At 39.5% G+C, this 16,463-nt stretch overlaps 1 protein-coding gene across 1 annotated transcript in view; it reads right to left on the minus strand.

Moving 5' to 3' along the window:
- LOC149079515 (uncharacterized) overlaps positions 1–16,463 on the minus strand; it is a 263,269-nt gene that overhangs the window by 107,846 nt on the left and 138,960 nt on the right. The window contains exon 2 of the mRNA XM_089240164.1: positions 919–1,182. Coding sequence (XP_089096290.1) covers positions 919–1,182 — 264 coding nt within the window. The remainder of the gene's footprint in view (positions 1–918; positions 1,183–16,463) is intronic.

The following is a 16,463-nucleotide window of genomic DNA, read 5'->3' on the forward strand; positions in this document are numbered from 1 at the left end:
CTGAGCTTCATTCTGCTCACGACGTTTAACTTGGACAAAAGTATACTTTTCTTCCCGCTGAGCAACCGGGAGTTAATATTTGGTAACGAATTCAAGTGGGATCCTCGGTCAGCGTGGTATTTTCTACCTTTATAAGACGAATCCCATAACGTGTCGAAATCCATTAAGAGCTTTGTATTTTCCTTATTCGTTAGTGATTTTATGAGTATTATTAGACATTGCTGCTCTTCCAATAATGATAATTTCCATCACAACGACAGTGTATTCCCATAGAGAATAGAGTCAGATCCGAAGGCTCCTTGAAAGCGGCCTCGTCTTGATCTACAATATGTACCGTTTTTGAAATTAAATAGGCGCTGTTCGTTTCTTTCTCTCAAAACCGAACACGGTTAAGGTTCGTTTGACTTTAGCTAATTTTATCCATTGCCCTTGTCGAGGGGCGGGACCGCGTCGGCGAAAACTTCATGGAAGTTACTAAGCTTACTAAAAGCCTAAAACGAGCCTACCAAATAGGCTAGTTTGAAGCCGTTGCTCTGAGAATTGAAAATATGGTTTGACCATGCGGGAATTTTACAAACCACCTTCCACCAAAAAGAGCTTTTTGTCCAACAAAGGCAATATTGACCTGAAAATGTGTGCCTTCCGTCGGTGCCGTCTTAACGCATGGGCCCAACCGGACACGGCCCTGGGCCTCAAGAAAAGAGGGGCCTCACAAAAATGAGAACCGTTCAATTTTTCGAGAATTCGCCAGGTAGTGCCTCAGAAAAATCACTTGGCCATGGGGGCTCACGGTGATCTTAAGACGGCCCTGCCTTCCGTGTTATTCAAATAAATACCAATAAAATCGAATGGCCTTTCAAGAGCATGGCACTGCAGTGAAACTTACTGAAAAGGGGGGTATAAAATACATGAACTTACGTCTTAGGCATGTCTTATGGCCGTATATGGTGAACACGGGAAACTGGGAAGCGGTGAGAGCTGACGGCCTCGCTTTGGCACTAGAACTGAACAGCACACACAGTCCTGTCTCGAAGTTGACTGATTGGCAGGTCTGGTTCCTTCGACAGTAGGAGAGGCACTCGGTGAGATGTAGCGTACCGGGTATCAGCCCAAGCGTGTCGTCCGGTGCTGTGTACACGAAGCCTGTCACTATCTCGAACGTCAAACCGCTCGAAGGACATTCTGTAAAAAGAAAAAAGGAATGCATTTTAGGTAAAAAAATAATAATTTCCCATTAAAATAAGTATTTTCAACAATGATGTTCAGAAAAAAACCCCTCTGATATGCCTTGAAAGTATCACAAGTAATAGACATGTCAACATTAAAATAAAACGGAACCTAATAGCTTCAACTGAGCAGCACTTACTCTTATGGCTGTGACTAGTAATAAAAGTATACATGGGTATAATAAAGATGGACAACATAAAATGTCTCATCAGATGGGAAAAATGGACATAAAAAAAAATGTTTACGACCACCATAAAAACTGGATATGGACGTTATGTACACCGTTAGTAACAGCACCCTAGGAAGTATAAGTAAGTACGAACACTCGTAGTGTTCACGATAGCATTGATTCAGGTTGTAAATGTTGACGCCGTTAAATATTTACGTTCTGTTTCATATCAACCAAATTCTTAAGTGCCTTAGGCCGGGATTAGACTATAAAAGTTTGATAAAAGATCTTTTACAAAACTTGAAAAAAAAACAACAAGCAAATAAGCATATTGCTTATGTTCGAGAGAATGCTTATTGGTTGTTTTTTCAAGTTTTGTAAAATATCTTTTATCAAACTTTTATAGTGTAATCTCGGCCTTATCAAGGTTTAGAACTGAGAGGTATAGACACAGAAACTTCATCTACACAGTTTGACCAGGAAAAAATCGAATACTTCTAATACTTTTTTGGACATCTGTCAGCATATATTACTGCATTTATTTGCCATAACATTAGTTTCTTAAGGCAAGCAAGGGCGCGCGCGCGGTAGCCCTGGTCGATAAGATACTCGCCTAAAGTACCAAAGGATGTTTAGAGGTGTCGCGAAAAATTGTCAGAAAACTTTCCTGACACAGGGGTACAACAGAAATGGCGACGTGACCGCGGAAAAATTGCTACCGCAGGGAGTTCCCCATCGAGGGGTTAGCGCACGAACCTCTCGATGAGTATAAAAACAAGCCTACCGTTCGGATTCAGTAATAAATTGTAGGTCCCGGTCTAATTAGCCCTCGTGTGCAGAAAATCACCGTGGTGCGACAAAAATGATCAATGATGAATTAAGGCAAGCAAATTATAAGTAAATATATCAACTAATATTTGTCAGCATGATTTCCATCATTGGTTCTCATCAACATCCTTTGCCAAAGAAGAGCCAAATTAATAATCGTGAGATATTTGCATTGATTTCTCCACCAAAGTTTTATGTTGAGCGTCAACGTAACTAATTAACTTTTCTATAATAGGGTTAGATAATAAATGGAATAACTTAGCTTAGCTAAGCTGAGCTCGGAGAGGTCGCGATTTTTAACGATATTGCCCCTTTGAAAAAGAAGTGGGATAAATCGAGCTGAAATCCATACTTATATTAGACACATTCATAACCTTTATTATGGGCTGAGTGCATTATATAGCATTATTTATTAGTTTTCTCCCCCACTTTCGTGATATATGCTTTTATATTGGATATTTGAGGGATATTTGACATCCATATTTTTTACGGGCATCTTTCTTCCAGCTACCTCGCTGGGCAATTTGCTTGTATTCGTAAAGTCGGTTGAATGCTCATCAGATTTTCACCGATGTTTCACCATCCCACGCTCATTCCAACGTGCACCAATTCGTTAGAAGTTCCGCAGAGGAATATAGACGAAATGTATGTGTAGTTCAAAAGAGTAGCAGCAATGTTTCACCAAGATAATGTTTTGGGTCTGAGTCGGATGTCTTTGCATCAGATTTGCATCGATGTTTTACCACGATCCTTTGTAGGGCATAGGTGCATACAGAGATGAGGGGTTTAGTGAATTCCTGTTTAGTGAAAAATTAGATTGGCAGGTAGGAAAAGGCGGCAGTGGATTAACCCTCCCATTCACTATACATTGGTGATTTGCCCCTACCCCCAAGGAGCCTGTATCCGCTTATGTTGTAAGGTCAAGGATGAGTCGAATCACCACTTTTAAGATTTGTATTGATCTTTCTCAAAGATTCTACGGTTGGTGAATTAAGAGTCGGATGACTCATCAGATTTGCATCGGTGCTTCATCCAGATTGTTTGTTGGGTAAGGAGGAATCGTACGATTCGCTCAGTCTACTACCCAACGGATAATACAGGCTCTCGAGTGGATTAAGATTGGGAATTGTTGGTGGGTAAATGCAAATTTTTAAACGATTCCTCGTGCTCTTCCAGCCTTCCTTTTTACAATTCAACATATTATTGCCATCTTAGTGCACACAATCGTCTTCAAAGAAGAAAACGGCCATTATAACAGATCAAGAGATTTTCAAACAACAAAGGTTGAGATTTCCAAACATCCAATCTTCAACCACCATTCAATGCCCAACCCGTCACTACCCAGATGAGTAACTACTCTTAGATACGCCCAGGGGCGTAGCCAGAAATTTCGTTCGGGGGGGGGGGGACCAAAGTGACAGAACAATGGATTTGGCCATTTTTTTCCCTTTTTTACGGTCATTTTCTCACATTTCGGGGGGGGGGGAACCAGACCCCCCAAGTCCCCCCCCCCCGCTACGCCCTTGGATACGCCGGTGACAAAATTTTGTTCGCTGAGCAATATTCCCGAACGTCCTCCAGCAGAAACGCACCTAGATCGATCTAGTTATTGCGTACAATAGAATATACCGCGACTGACATTCAGTCCATGCTCAAAAACAATTTAAAGAAAAGCCTCCACGAGGTAAGGGGATATCGAAAACACGAACACATTCGTATTCATAAGAGAATGGTCATTTGATGTATCTATTTTCTTTAGAGATATACAGTAGATAACATTTATTCACACCTACGCGTTTGGAAATTTCCCCCCTGAAGTATATATAAAAAAGTTGAAATATCTTATATATTCGCTGGTAGGTATCTGAGAGAAAAAAAAAAGTGAATGTATAGCGGGATGACATAAAACGTTGCCAACATTCTGTTCAGAAGAAAATTACATTCGAGTAAAGTACCCTGTCATACTTTGATGGCTCTAGCGGCGCGAGGGCCACAGTATATATCTCTTCTCTCTCTCTCCAGTCTATCTTCTCAACCAAGGCCCCATTTTCCATAAATGACATCCGATTTTTCAAGTCTGTTATCGCAGTTGGTGATAAAAACTGTTGCGAGGTTTTTCTTATCTTATTTTCCTTTGCCCACACCCCCCGATACCATTACACAAGTAAGGATAGAGTTCTGAAAATGTGGGAACGAAAGACTCGCACTTGATTCACTGACTGAAGAAAATTGTGATACTGCAGTTGTGTAAAAGTTTGAAAAAAAAAGAGCGAATCGTTGTGGGAAAAATATTTATACCGTGTCAATAAATGCATTGAAAAAAAAACTTGCATCGAGGGAAGTTCCTCATAACGGTGCACAAGGACGTGCTCCCTCAGAAACATTTTACGAAGTTATAAATGCTCTGGATAAGATTACGACAAATTCACTGAACATATGCGATAGGATCTTTCGATAACGGACACCCGAGACTAAAGATTTTGTCCGCAAAGGAGGCATTGCCATTAATGAACAGTGAAATACAATAAGGCTCATCGACATTATTAAAAAAAAAAGTGTCTTTTAACGGTGAGTGTCATCTTTGGAAGGTTCCACTGTACTGGTTTCTCAGATACAGTAATAAGATCATTTCACTTCGTTCGGTCGTAAGATAGTAAAGTGAGCTAGATGAGCGGTTGTTACTCTTTCTACTTTTAACAGATAATATTGAAACAATCGCAATATTCCTAGATATTTGAACAGCTATTGACACCATTAATTTGATCATTTGTCACACCACGGTCATTTTCCGCACACTAAGGCTGTTTATACCGGGACCTATAATTTGTTTCCGATTCTGAACGGCAGCCATTTTTTATACTCACTTATAGGTTGGTGCAATAACCTCTCAGTGTGGGACTGTATACAGTAGCAATTTTTTTTTCTGTGCTCATGTCGCCGTTTCTGTTGTACCCAGTGTGTCAGGAAAGTTTCTGACAAGGACGAACCGGGTACCGAACTCGCAACACCTCTAAACATCCTTTTGTACTTAATACAAATAGAACGCTACAACAAGCAAAATGCCCAATGAGGTGGCTGAGTCCTGGGAATATATAGTTGGTTTTTGGCCAGTGATTCAAGTATTTACACCGGTGAAACCAAATCTATGAGATATAAATTGAGAGAAAATGACCAGGGGCGGCTTAAGCGAGGGTCCAAAGGGTGCGGTACACCTGGGCGGCAGGTTGTTAGGAGCGGCATCTTGGACTTTCATCGGGCACAAAAATTTCCAACGGAGGTGTTGAGGAAACTTGAGAAAAAAAGACAGGGTCTGAGACAGTATTACCAGAAATACAAATACATACTATCACAAGAGGCAAGCAAGTGTAGTGTGCATTTCGGAGGTCTCAAACAGTAATTTTTCAGTAAGTCAAATAACGCAAACGAAATAATTCGCATTTTCTCTTGCTTGGTCCCTGAGGTATAAAAAAAAACGCCTTTTTGAAATAAATTTCTTTATAAAAATCGCCTCATTATAATTATATCATTTTTGCAGGATAAGTGTAAGTAATGGTGACCCATCAGTAAGTGTTGTTTTGCGAATTATCTGGTATAATCAAGAATGGTAAAATAACGAGAGAAAAAAAGACAACTCTGCTTTTAAAACGTAACATTTTGTTCAAACGCGGTACGTATGGTCAAGGAAAATTTCACCGTGGAGAATTGTGCGGTTTTTCTCCTAAAAAAACAAAATAGGTTTATCTTAAGGTCTCCTAGGATATAGCCTCCGCCAGGTCATCTATAGGGGCGGCACGCAGAGCTTTGCGCCAGGTCGGCGATTAAGCTCGAGCCGCCCCTGAAAATGACTGATACAGCACATGATCTACCCATGAAACACACCGCCTTTAAACCACAGACTTTCTTTCGAACCTAACACGGCCCTGGCTCTATCGGTTTTACCCAATTTTCGCATTTGCGCTTATAATAGGAAGACTGCGTTAATTGAGTCACAAAAATGCCAAAATAAACAATACCACCAAATATAAACCAATAAAATCCGTTAATTATCATTTTATTTTTAATTCTTGCTAAAAACCCTTAATTTCTTTCATTTTGATATTCTCTTATATTGTATGATACGCATCTCTGAAAGTCCTTTCAGTCGTTTTAGGGTAGTTCGGCCATCCTTATAGGAACATAAATAATCAAATACACCCGGATAATTGCATATTCACACCAAACTAGTGAAAGAGATACCGATTTCTCTTTGGAATTCTCGAGCGAAATTCCAGCGAATTCAACATCCGTACGCGAAAACGTTGAACAAACATTATTTTGAAGAGAATTTGGGAGGGGGGGGGGGCGCTCATCATTCTGAATTCAGATCGTTCCGGATACACACACACACAAAGGAACATCTTTAAAAGGGGGATCTTTCGTTATACTCAAAAGATAGAAGGGTGGAAAACGTAACTAGTTCTGCTGCTGCCTTTCAATTAGCAAGAGCATTTGCGTTGATTTCGCGTCGCATTATCGCTTGAGAAAGCCGAGGGGGGGGGGGCTGGGGCTGACGAGAGGTTCGTGTTCGACGTTTGAAACGCTAATGACGGGAAATTATTTCTGCCTTTTCAATGGAAACCGTTTCAATCTCCGTTCGTGTTACTTGAAAAGGATTTAAGTTTAGTTTGAGTGAGGGATGATGTTCAAGGAGAAGCCGACTCCTCTTTGGGAAATCTGTTAACGGGAGTGGGGGGGGGGAGGGGGTAGGTGAAGGGAGAACTTGACTGTATATTCCCGAATGACATCCCCCGAGTTAAGCCGTCGTTCGGAGAGGGTGTTTGAAATAAGAGTTTTCAGGGAAATGAGATCTTGGCGGAGATACCTCCGAAGATAACAAGTTTCCCCTCGTGGTCTATTCTGGCTAATACATCCATTCGAAATTCTAATTATTTCGGTAGGAAATTCATTAAACGATTTTCCCCTCACAGGCTCGGATATTCTTCCTCTCGTGCGGGGGATTTGCATTCCTGGACGCAATACACGCATTGTTTCATTAGTCCTTTTAAGTGTCTGTAATGTGTCTGGTGTCCATAATGTATGAGACATCGGAATTTCTGTACTTGTTCCGAAGAGTTTTAAAATCTGATAGCCAAGGTTTCCAGAAAATAATAGTGGCGTGATAAATAGGAATGAAATATTTTTCAACAGTTAACATATACAGCCGTTATCGATTTTTAAAATTTTTTCGACAGCGTTGATTCTCTCTCAGCCATGATTTCAAACCCTATTTTTAAACACGGTGGCTCAGTTACACCGCATTCACAAATTGAATCGGTGAGAACAGTACTGATGTGAAATTCTGAATTCGAGATAATCAGGATTTAAGGTTTCTGTTAGGTACTGTTTCTTCAGAGAGAGAGAGAGATTCCATGGTGAAGAGCCATGAGCAAGAGAATATTTTGAGACGAAGAGCAGTGATTCGGAGGACATTCAAAGAGGACATACAAATACAAATACAACGCTACAACAGGCAAATTGCCCAACGAGGTGGCTGACTTAAGAACATCATGGATCCCCGAGCCATTTTTTGGAGGCCCTACCTACTACTGCTACACCACACCCCCCCCCCCCCGCGGAACCCCCAACGAATCAGTACATGCGGGAATGTGCGTGTACGTGTTGTGAAACCTGACGTGAAGTTTTTTGTTTCTCTGTAATGCTTGTTATGTGTAGTGCTGCCATCTGCCACCAGTTTTTCTAACCATGAGTGAAGTGTTATGATTGAATGATTTATCGTTGTAGGACTGTTGCTCTCTGTGGCGAGACTTTTTAACGGGGAGATCGGCTCGCATTTGCGCCTTGAAGTTGGGAACCACAGAAAACCAACTTCAGCCGACCACCACTGTGGGGTTCGAACCCGGATCTTCGCTTCGCGAATCCGTCCTATAACCACTCGACCACCACAGCGGCAAGAGGCCAGCAGCGGCACAGCCAAACAAGAGGAATGTTCTACTACTACTTCACCAAACACCAACTCTAGCCATATTGCTGTATTGCAATTACAGTGCTATTAACGAGTTGGATTCGAAATGAAGGCACCATCCGTCGATGGTCGCCTCAAGCTTGTTTGGGACTCTATGCCACTCGGGCAGAGGGAAGCCCTATTGCGAAAACTCCGTAAACACGTCGAGGTGAAAATATGGTTACGAGATGCATATAGCCGAGAAGAAATTTTAAGGAAAAGAGCCATGGTCGAGAAAATAATGTCAAAATCCATGAAATGAACAGATTTCGTAATGAGAGATTCCCTTAGAAGATTCCAAGCTTAAGAGCCATAATCCACAGGAGATTCCCAGAAGAACAGCCATAGTCCATAGGAGATTTAGAGGTGAAGAGTCATGGTCCACAGCAAGTTGAAAGATGAGTAGCCATGGTCTAAGAGAGATTCTGGAAACTTCGTTTACATTTCCGTGCCTACATTTGTTATGAAAACGGGTACCGAGTCTGGGGCGGGTACAAAACTGGGATCGATGCCGAGTTCATTATTTTACTCGAGAAGAGGCGAGTTGCATCGGAATAGTAGAAGTCTATCCACAGCATTATGTATGTAGGGTCCAGGTGAGATTCCGAAAAGGAAAAATCAATGTCTAGAGGAGATTCCGAGATGAAAATTCGATTCCAAGGTGAGGATCCCTTGTCCAGAAGAGATTCCAAAATTATCATTCACTGCCAACAGGAAATTCCGAGATAAGGATTCATTAACCTGATGAGATTCCGAGATGACGATTCATTTACCTGATGATATTCTGAGAAGATTTATTGCCCAGAGGAAATTCCGTAATGAACTTCGAGCACCTAGAGGAGATTACGAGGTAAAAAATAATCGATGTCCACAGGAGATTAATCGATGTCTCGAGGAGATTCTGAGATGATAATTTATCGTCCAGAGGAGATTCTGAGATGAGAATTGTTCAGAGGAGATTCTGAGATCGAATACTCAGAAATTGAGAATTTCCAGAAGAGATTCTGAGGTGAAAATTCGCTGTCCAGAAGGAATTCGAGTTCTGGAGAGAAGTTCCACAATTTATACTGGAATTAAAACGATTCGACCAAATGTAAATCTACGCTGGTATTTTAAGGGATGGCAAGATCCGAATGCACTAGACTCTGGATCAGTAGCAGTGATTCAATTATTCAAACTCTTCCGGTTTGTTTCGATCATCGTCAATGTAGTTGATGTCAAACCTCACGGATGTTTCTTTCGACATTTCTCAAAGATTATATTTGGTGTCAAATATTTCTGACAGTAAATTTTTTCAAACTGACATAGATAGAAATAAAAAAGAATCGACGGAATTCCAACGATAAACTTTACGAAACATTTTACCAATAACACATTAGAGTGAACAGTTTCGTTCTCGACCGTTTCCCACATCATTGATAGAAAGTTACGAAGTAAAATAATTTATTGTTATAAGAGGAGATCCTCAGATGAGTATTCATTATCTTGAGAGAATTCCGAGACGAGAATTTATTGTCTAAAGGAGATTTCCAGAGTACTGATTTTTCATCTTGGTATCTCTCCTCTGGAGAATAAGTTCTAATCTCGAACAAATAAGAATTTATTGTCCAGAGGTGATACCAAGATGGACATTCACTGTCCAGAGGAGATTCTGAGATGAACAATCAGTGTCTAGAGAAAATTCCGAGATAAGAATTTGTTGTCCAGAGAAGATCCCGAGACAAAAATTCACTGTGCAGAGGAGATACTAAGACGGACAATCAGTATCCTGAAGAGATTGGGAGTGGAGAATTTGCTGTCAGGAGATCCAGAGATAAACAACCAGTGTCCAGAATCTCGGAATCTCTTCTGGACACTGGTTATTCATTTTACGATCTCCTTTTGGATAATAAATTCTCATCTCGAATAAATGAGAATTTATTCTCCAGAGGCGATACCAAGATGACAAATCAATCTCAAGAGGAAATTCTGAGATGAATATTCAGTGTCCACAAGAGATTCCGAGATAGAATTTCTTCTGGAGAATGAACGCCCGAAATTAAACATTTACGACATTAGAATTTCCAGAAGAGATTCTGATATTATAATTCGTTGCTTAGAAGACATTCCAAATTCTAACAGTTACATATCAGTCGTTACAGTATTTGGACGGGGATGAAGACGATTAGATATTCTTAGATGCCCAGAAATAACTAAGAAGCTAGATTTGCGCTTGTATTGAAAGGGGGTGACATGTTTCGACTGCGCTGGACTGTGAATCAATAACAAAGATTTAATTATTCAAAGAATCGCCCGATTTCTTTCATTTCGATCATTGTCATTGAAGTTGATACGTTAAGGTATCAGACGACCTTTCTTGTCACTTTTCTTTAAAATGGTACTGGGGAGAACTTTAATGACATGTTTTGATAGAAAGTGTCCCAAAATTGATGAAAAACATTAACAGATTTTGGATTACCTATGCCATTTAATATGGAAAAGTCACTTTTGGGTCAAAAGTTATAAGCAAAATTCATGTAACATTCGAAACACGATTGCAAAAAATTCCATGATTTGATAGTTTCACGTTAATAGTAATGGTGCAAGTTATGAATCGAAATTTAAAGGGTTGTATTATACGCTCAATAGCGACGCTCAAGTCTGCTAATACACATGCGATATTTTTGAAATTTCATTCCACATTTCGTCTATAATACTGCATTTAGACGAAATATATGTGACAGACATTTGATTTTAGTTTATAGTCTTAACAACACACAGCAAAATATTATATTAAAATTTCGTAATGATACAATGAATAGATTTGTAGAAATCATGTTTCAAACTCAAGTAAAATGTCAAAAATAGCATTCTTTCGCAGGTTTTATTCGCGAATCACTTGTATGTAAGAACGCAGGGGCGTAGCCAGAAATTTCGTTCGGGGGGGGACCACTTTCATTTCGGGGGGGGGGACCAAAGTGACAGAACAATGGATTTGGCCATCTTTTCCCCTTTTTTCGGTCATTTTCTCACATTTCGGGGGGTCTGGCCCCCCCCCCCCGGCTACGCCCTTGTAAGAACGCGACACTAAAATGAGTGCAACTCCGTGTGCGGAAAATTCACCGACAACAATTCACCGCCGGAAAATTCATCGACCAACAATTAACCGCCATGCAATTCACCGACAACAGTTCAATGCGAGTCAGTTAGCGAGGGAGTGAGCGATTGAGTTACTGAGTGAGTAAGTGATTGAGCGAGTGACCGAGTCAGTGATTGAGCGAGTGACCGAGTCACTCCGGTTCTGAGCGTCACATAAGCAAAACAAGGCCTGTTTTTAGAATGGCAAAGAATAGTACTTTTTCATAACATAAAATATAGAAAGCAAAAATCGATATTTCCTTCCAAAAATGACGTTTTCAACGTAGTCGGTTACCTTAAAACCTAAAGGACGTTTCTTTCGACATCTCTCTCAAAGAAAGATTATATTTAGTACCAAATATTTCCGAAAGGAAAAATTTTCAAACAGACACACAAAAAAAAGATCAACGGAATTCCAACGATAAACTTTACGAAACATTTTACCAATAACACATTAGATTGAACAATTCCGTTCTTATTGTTTCGACCGGTTTTCCGCATCATAGATAGAAAGTTACGAAGTAAAAATACGTTATTCTCGTAAATACTCGCGTATTGGTTTCCAATATATATATAAAATTGAATTTTTTATTTTTATATATATATATATATATATATATATATATAATATATATATATATATATATATATATATATATATATATATATATATATATATATATATATATATATATATATATATATATATATATATATATATAATATATATATATATATATATATATATATATATATATATATATATATATATATAATATATATATATATATATATATATATATATATATATATATATATATATATATATATATATATATATATATATATATATATATATATATATATATATATATATATATATATATATATATATATATATATATATATATATATATATATATATATATATATATATATATATATATATATATATATATATATATATATATATATCATTATTTCTTAACATTTCATTCGCCTGAAAGAATTTCATTCCCAAGGAACGTTCGATTCCATAAAGCGAGAGAGAGATCACCGTCCAGACAAAGATTGATCAGATGTTTGTATAAATACGAATCTTCTATTTTCCGGGAACTATTTTTTTCGATTTTGTGACCAGATATGTATATTGTGAGAACATTTCTATATGTCCTGCATGCGGTGTGAAGAGATCACTCATGAATACGTCAAGAGTTTATCCTGAATCTAGGTCTGGTAGGGAATCTGTGAAGAAAAATAACTATTAAACGCATCCCTAGAAAAGCTATGGAAATTTCGTAGAAACCTATAGATATTATCAAATTCTATTCCTTGTATTTCTGATTTGCATAACGCCTGATACGGTTCGATAATCATGTTTTTATATATATATCATGTTTTGCAGTGATGTTACCATTTCTATGAAAACTGATATCTATATCTTTTTTTTCAGTTACGGTTGTGCGGTTCGGAATTATTATCTTTGACTTCGAAAAGAGTATCACTTCACGCTGGAACGATGTTTCTAACCGGATCAAATACAGGGTGTCCCATGAATTCGTATATAGTTTCAAAATTCATACAGATTGAAGGAATTGGTAAATTTAATGCGGTTTGTGCGAAAAAGTTATTTTCACATGATTTATTTCTATTTATTTTTTTGGTACAGAAAAAATTCAAATTTTTGAAGATAGGGAGCAGCACTGCAGGAAAGAAAAATCACTGGGTGGAAATATGAAATTTATAGGTTCTATAAAATTCAGGGTGTACGATTAATAGCTAATTTTTGAATTTTTTTTTTCTGCCCTCCGATTCTTTCGAGAAAGAGCGCGAACCATTCCTGGGTTGACTCTCTGAGCAGTCATGTCTGTCTGTCTGTCCCTGTCACTGGCCTGTTTCATAAGGTTTTCTCTGGGATGTTGACATCGGTGGAAAAAGACATCAATGTGGTGAAGTTGTTTAACCTCAGCCACGAATCGCCGGCTGAATCTTTCGGAATTTTTCCGACCCAGAAGAGATTGAAGAAAGATGCGAAGGCAGACAGACATCTTCAGCAGCGAAAGGAGCGTGGTCAGAAATCTTCAGAAATGAATGGAGTGGACAAAGATATCTTCAAAAGCAAATGAAGCCGGGAAGACATGTTCAGCTGTGAATGAAGAAGAGTAACATTTTCAGCTGCAAATAAAAGTGTTAGAAATCTTCCAACTACGAATGAAGCGTTGGACGTCTTCAGCTACGAATGAAGAAACATTTTCACCTACGAATGAAGAAAAGACATCTTCAGCTACGATTGAAGAAGAGACATCTTCAGCTACGATTGAAGAAGAGACATCTTCAGCTACGATTGAAGAAGAGACATCTTCAGCTACGATTGAAGAAGAGACATCTTCATCTACGATTGAAGAAGAGACATCTTCAGCTACGATTGAAGAAGAGACATCTTCAGCTACGATTGAAGAGGAGTTACACATCTTCAGCTACGGATGGAGAGAAGGCAGGTGGATCCAGGGCGATGCGTCGTAGAAGGGACTTATTGTGTGTAGGTGCATCTAATTATCCCGTATTTCACGGGACACACAAATTTTTCTCATATTATACGGCTCTTAAAAAGGAGCGATCGCTCTCATCTCACCCCTCTGGTTCCACGCTTGCCTGGTGTTACGATTCTGAAGAACAGTCATATGAACTGACAGGATAATATTTCAAACCAGATGGAAGTGACAGTCAATTGTCTCAAAGGAAACCCACGATACTCTCGAAACTCTACCCGTTGCCCGGGGCATTTCCGATCACCAGCATAGTCCAGGTGAGACAGCTCACCTTCAAGGGATGTGAATCGATCTTTGATCTCAAATCCTGATAGGAAACAGATTTTTCAATAGACAATGTTATCGTTATCTTCCTTCAAAACTTCCGTTATGGACTCGAAACACGAATCAATTATCTATAAATCTTTTACGTAGATTTCGGGTGTCGACAAGCCCCCTGTTTTCGCGACGAGATGTCTGATAACTTATCCATGCGATAACAGGGCGCGACGTTTCTCGGGAGCTACAAAATACACGTTTTACACAGACGAAAAGGAAGTCGACATAATTTTAGCAGTTATTAAAGCCGATAGATGCTGCAACGGGTCATTAGTTCCCATTTTCTTGCGGAGTAAAGCTTCATTAAGTGACCCGAGCCATAAAATGAAGAGAAAGGGGATCCAGAGATCGTCCGATATTTTATAGACTTTCCCGGATCCACAGTCACTTTTTTTTTGTTGTTGTTGCAAACTCGAGTCGTTAACAAGGTGATCTCGTGACGGGGTGCCAACAGAGGCTATTATCAAGGCACGAGCCCGGCACATTCCTGCAACGAGTTCTTGTATCAACAACAATCCCATCATGGGTACTAAAAGTCATCGGTCCGAATCATGGGATAGTCACAAAAAAAGACAATAAAAGGCCAATCCAGCCACGCCTCGCCATAGTAATAACAACGATTGACTGATTCCAGAGATCTCTCTGTTCACGCCCGCTTTAGACAGGAAATTGGAAGAAGGTCTTGGCTGGCTATATATTCCTCTCTTTGACTTCCATCTTGTAATGACCAGAGACTCCATGGTGGTGATGATAGTAATTTGCACGCTCCCGCAATCACAAAGTGGAAGCAACGAATACAAAAGAAAGAAAGAAAAAAAAAAACCAACAACACTGAGGAAGATAGGCTACATTTCTATAATATGTGGCATTGAACGATCCGTTTGACCTACGTAAGAGTTAATGGAGAATGGCAAAGGTATTTGGATCCGAAAAATAATGAAGAGTCGATACTTCTCGATGTGGACTCGGATTTGTTTTTCACGGCCATTTGTCATTGTTATGGGCTTCCAACAATGAAGGGACCGGTTGATCATTCGATAACTCATTCTGGTGAATTAGACTAGTGATGGGGTGAACTATGCGGCCCGCCAAAGGTGTTCCGGTAGAAAAGTATCAATACACACAACTAGGATCGTAAATAGCCACCCTGTGCAAAAATTTGCATTTAAGCCCATTCTTGGACCTAGAACGGGCCTAAATGGGCCATTCTGCCCCCATCTCTTTCTAAGTGGGCTCCTGTGTGGGTGCACCTGCCCGGTAACGGCACTGCACACAACAATAAATACCTAGACGCAGGTAAAAGTTATAATCGCAGTTAAAAGTGATAAATGTAGTGAAATTTATTCAAACTTTCCTTATCGAGACAATTGGTGATTATGCATAACCACCGCACCAGCGTTCACTTTTACATTTTAACATTAAAATTCATAGGAATCAATTGTGACCGAAGACAAACGTCGTATAAATGAGTTTTCACTGTGCATATCGTACTTCCCCATTAACGGGTGCTCCCTGTCAGTGGAGAGAATGTTTCGTCGCATGGGTGTCCGTTATCGAGAGGTTCTTCTGTATGAAAAAAAAAACGGCGTTAACAAATTACGTATTGTGTTTCACGGATCCTTTATATCAATTAGAGGAATGAAAATGACTCCCTTTGCCAGTAATGTGAATAATGCGGAATGATATTCAGCATTTTATAATGTGAATACAATAAGTTATCTATGTGTTATCTCATCCATACATGCAACCTCTGTGCAATCTGTGCAACCTCTCTAAAAGCACACGAGGACCCCGTGGTTAAGATTCACTGTCCTCTAAGGGGCCATTCAAGTATTACGTAAGCAGATTTTCAGCTATTTTTGATTCCCCCCCCTTGTCTGCAAAAGTCAGCAAAACACTGACCCCCCCCCACCCGGTCAGCAAAATTTCGTCAGCAGCTTAGAATATTTCATATCTTCAAAAAGGGGTGGTTGATGACATAAGCAACCTTCAAACCCCTCTCCCCCCTTGTCATCAAAAGTCAGCAAATCCGAAACCCCCTCCCCCTCGATGCTGACGTAATACTTGAATAACCCCTAAATGAAGCACAATCACCTCTCCCAGAAATTTACTGCCCTTTAAATCTTCTTTTCTTTTTCAGGAGGTAAAATGAGTTGTACCGAAAGCGTGTGACCTAAAGATTTGCTTGCGTATCTAGTGTTGTATGTGAAGTTGGTGCCGCAATCTACACTGCCCTCAAACCTGACGGGCAACT

This window comes from Pholcus phalangioides, unplaced genomic scaffold, assembly GCF_987345545.1.
Source record: "Pholcus phalangioides strain wild (caught in Gottingen) unplaced genomic scaffold, Ppha-v1.0 ptg000012l_1, whole genome shotgun sequence".
In the NCBI taxonomy this organism is placed as follows: domain Eukaryota; kingdom Metazoa; phylum Arthropoda; class Arachnida; order Araneae; family Pholcidae; genus Pholcus; species Pholcus phalangioides.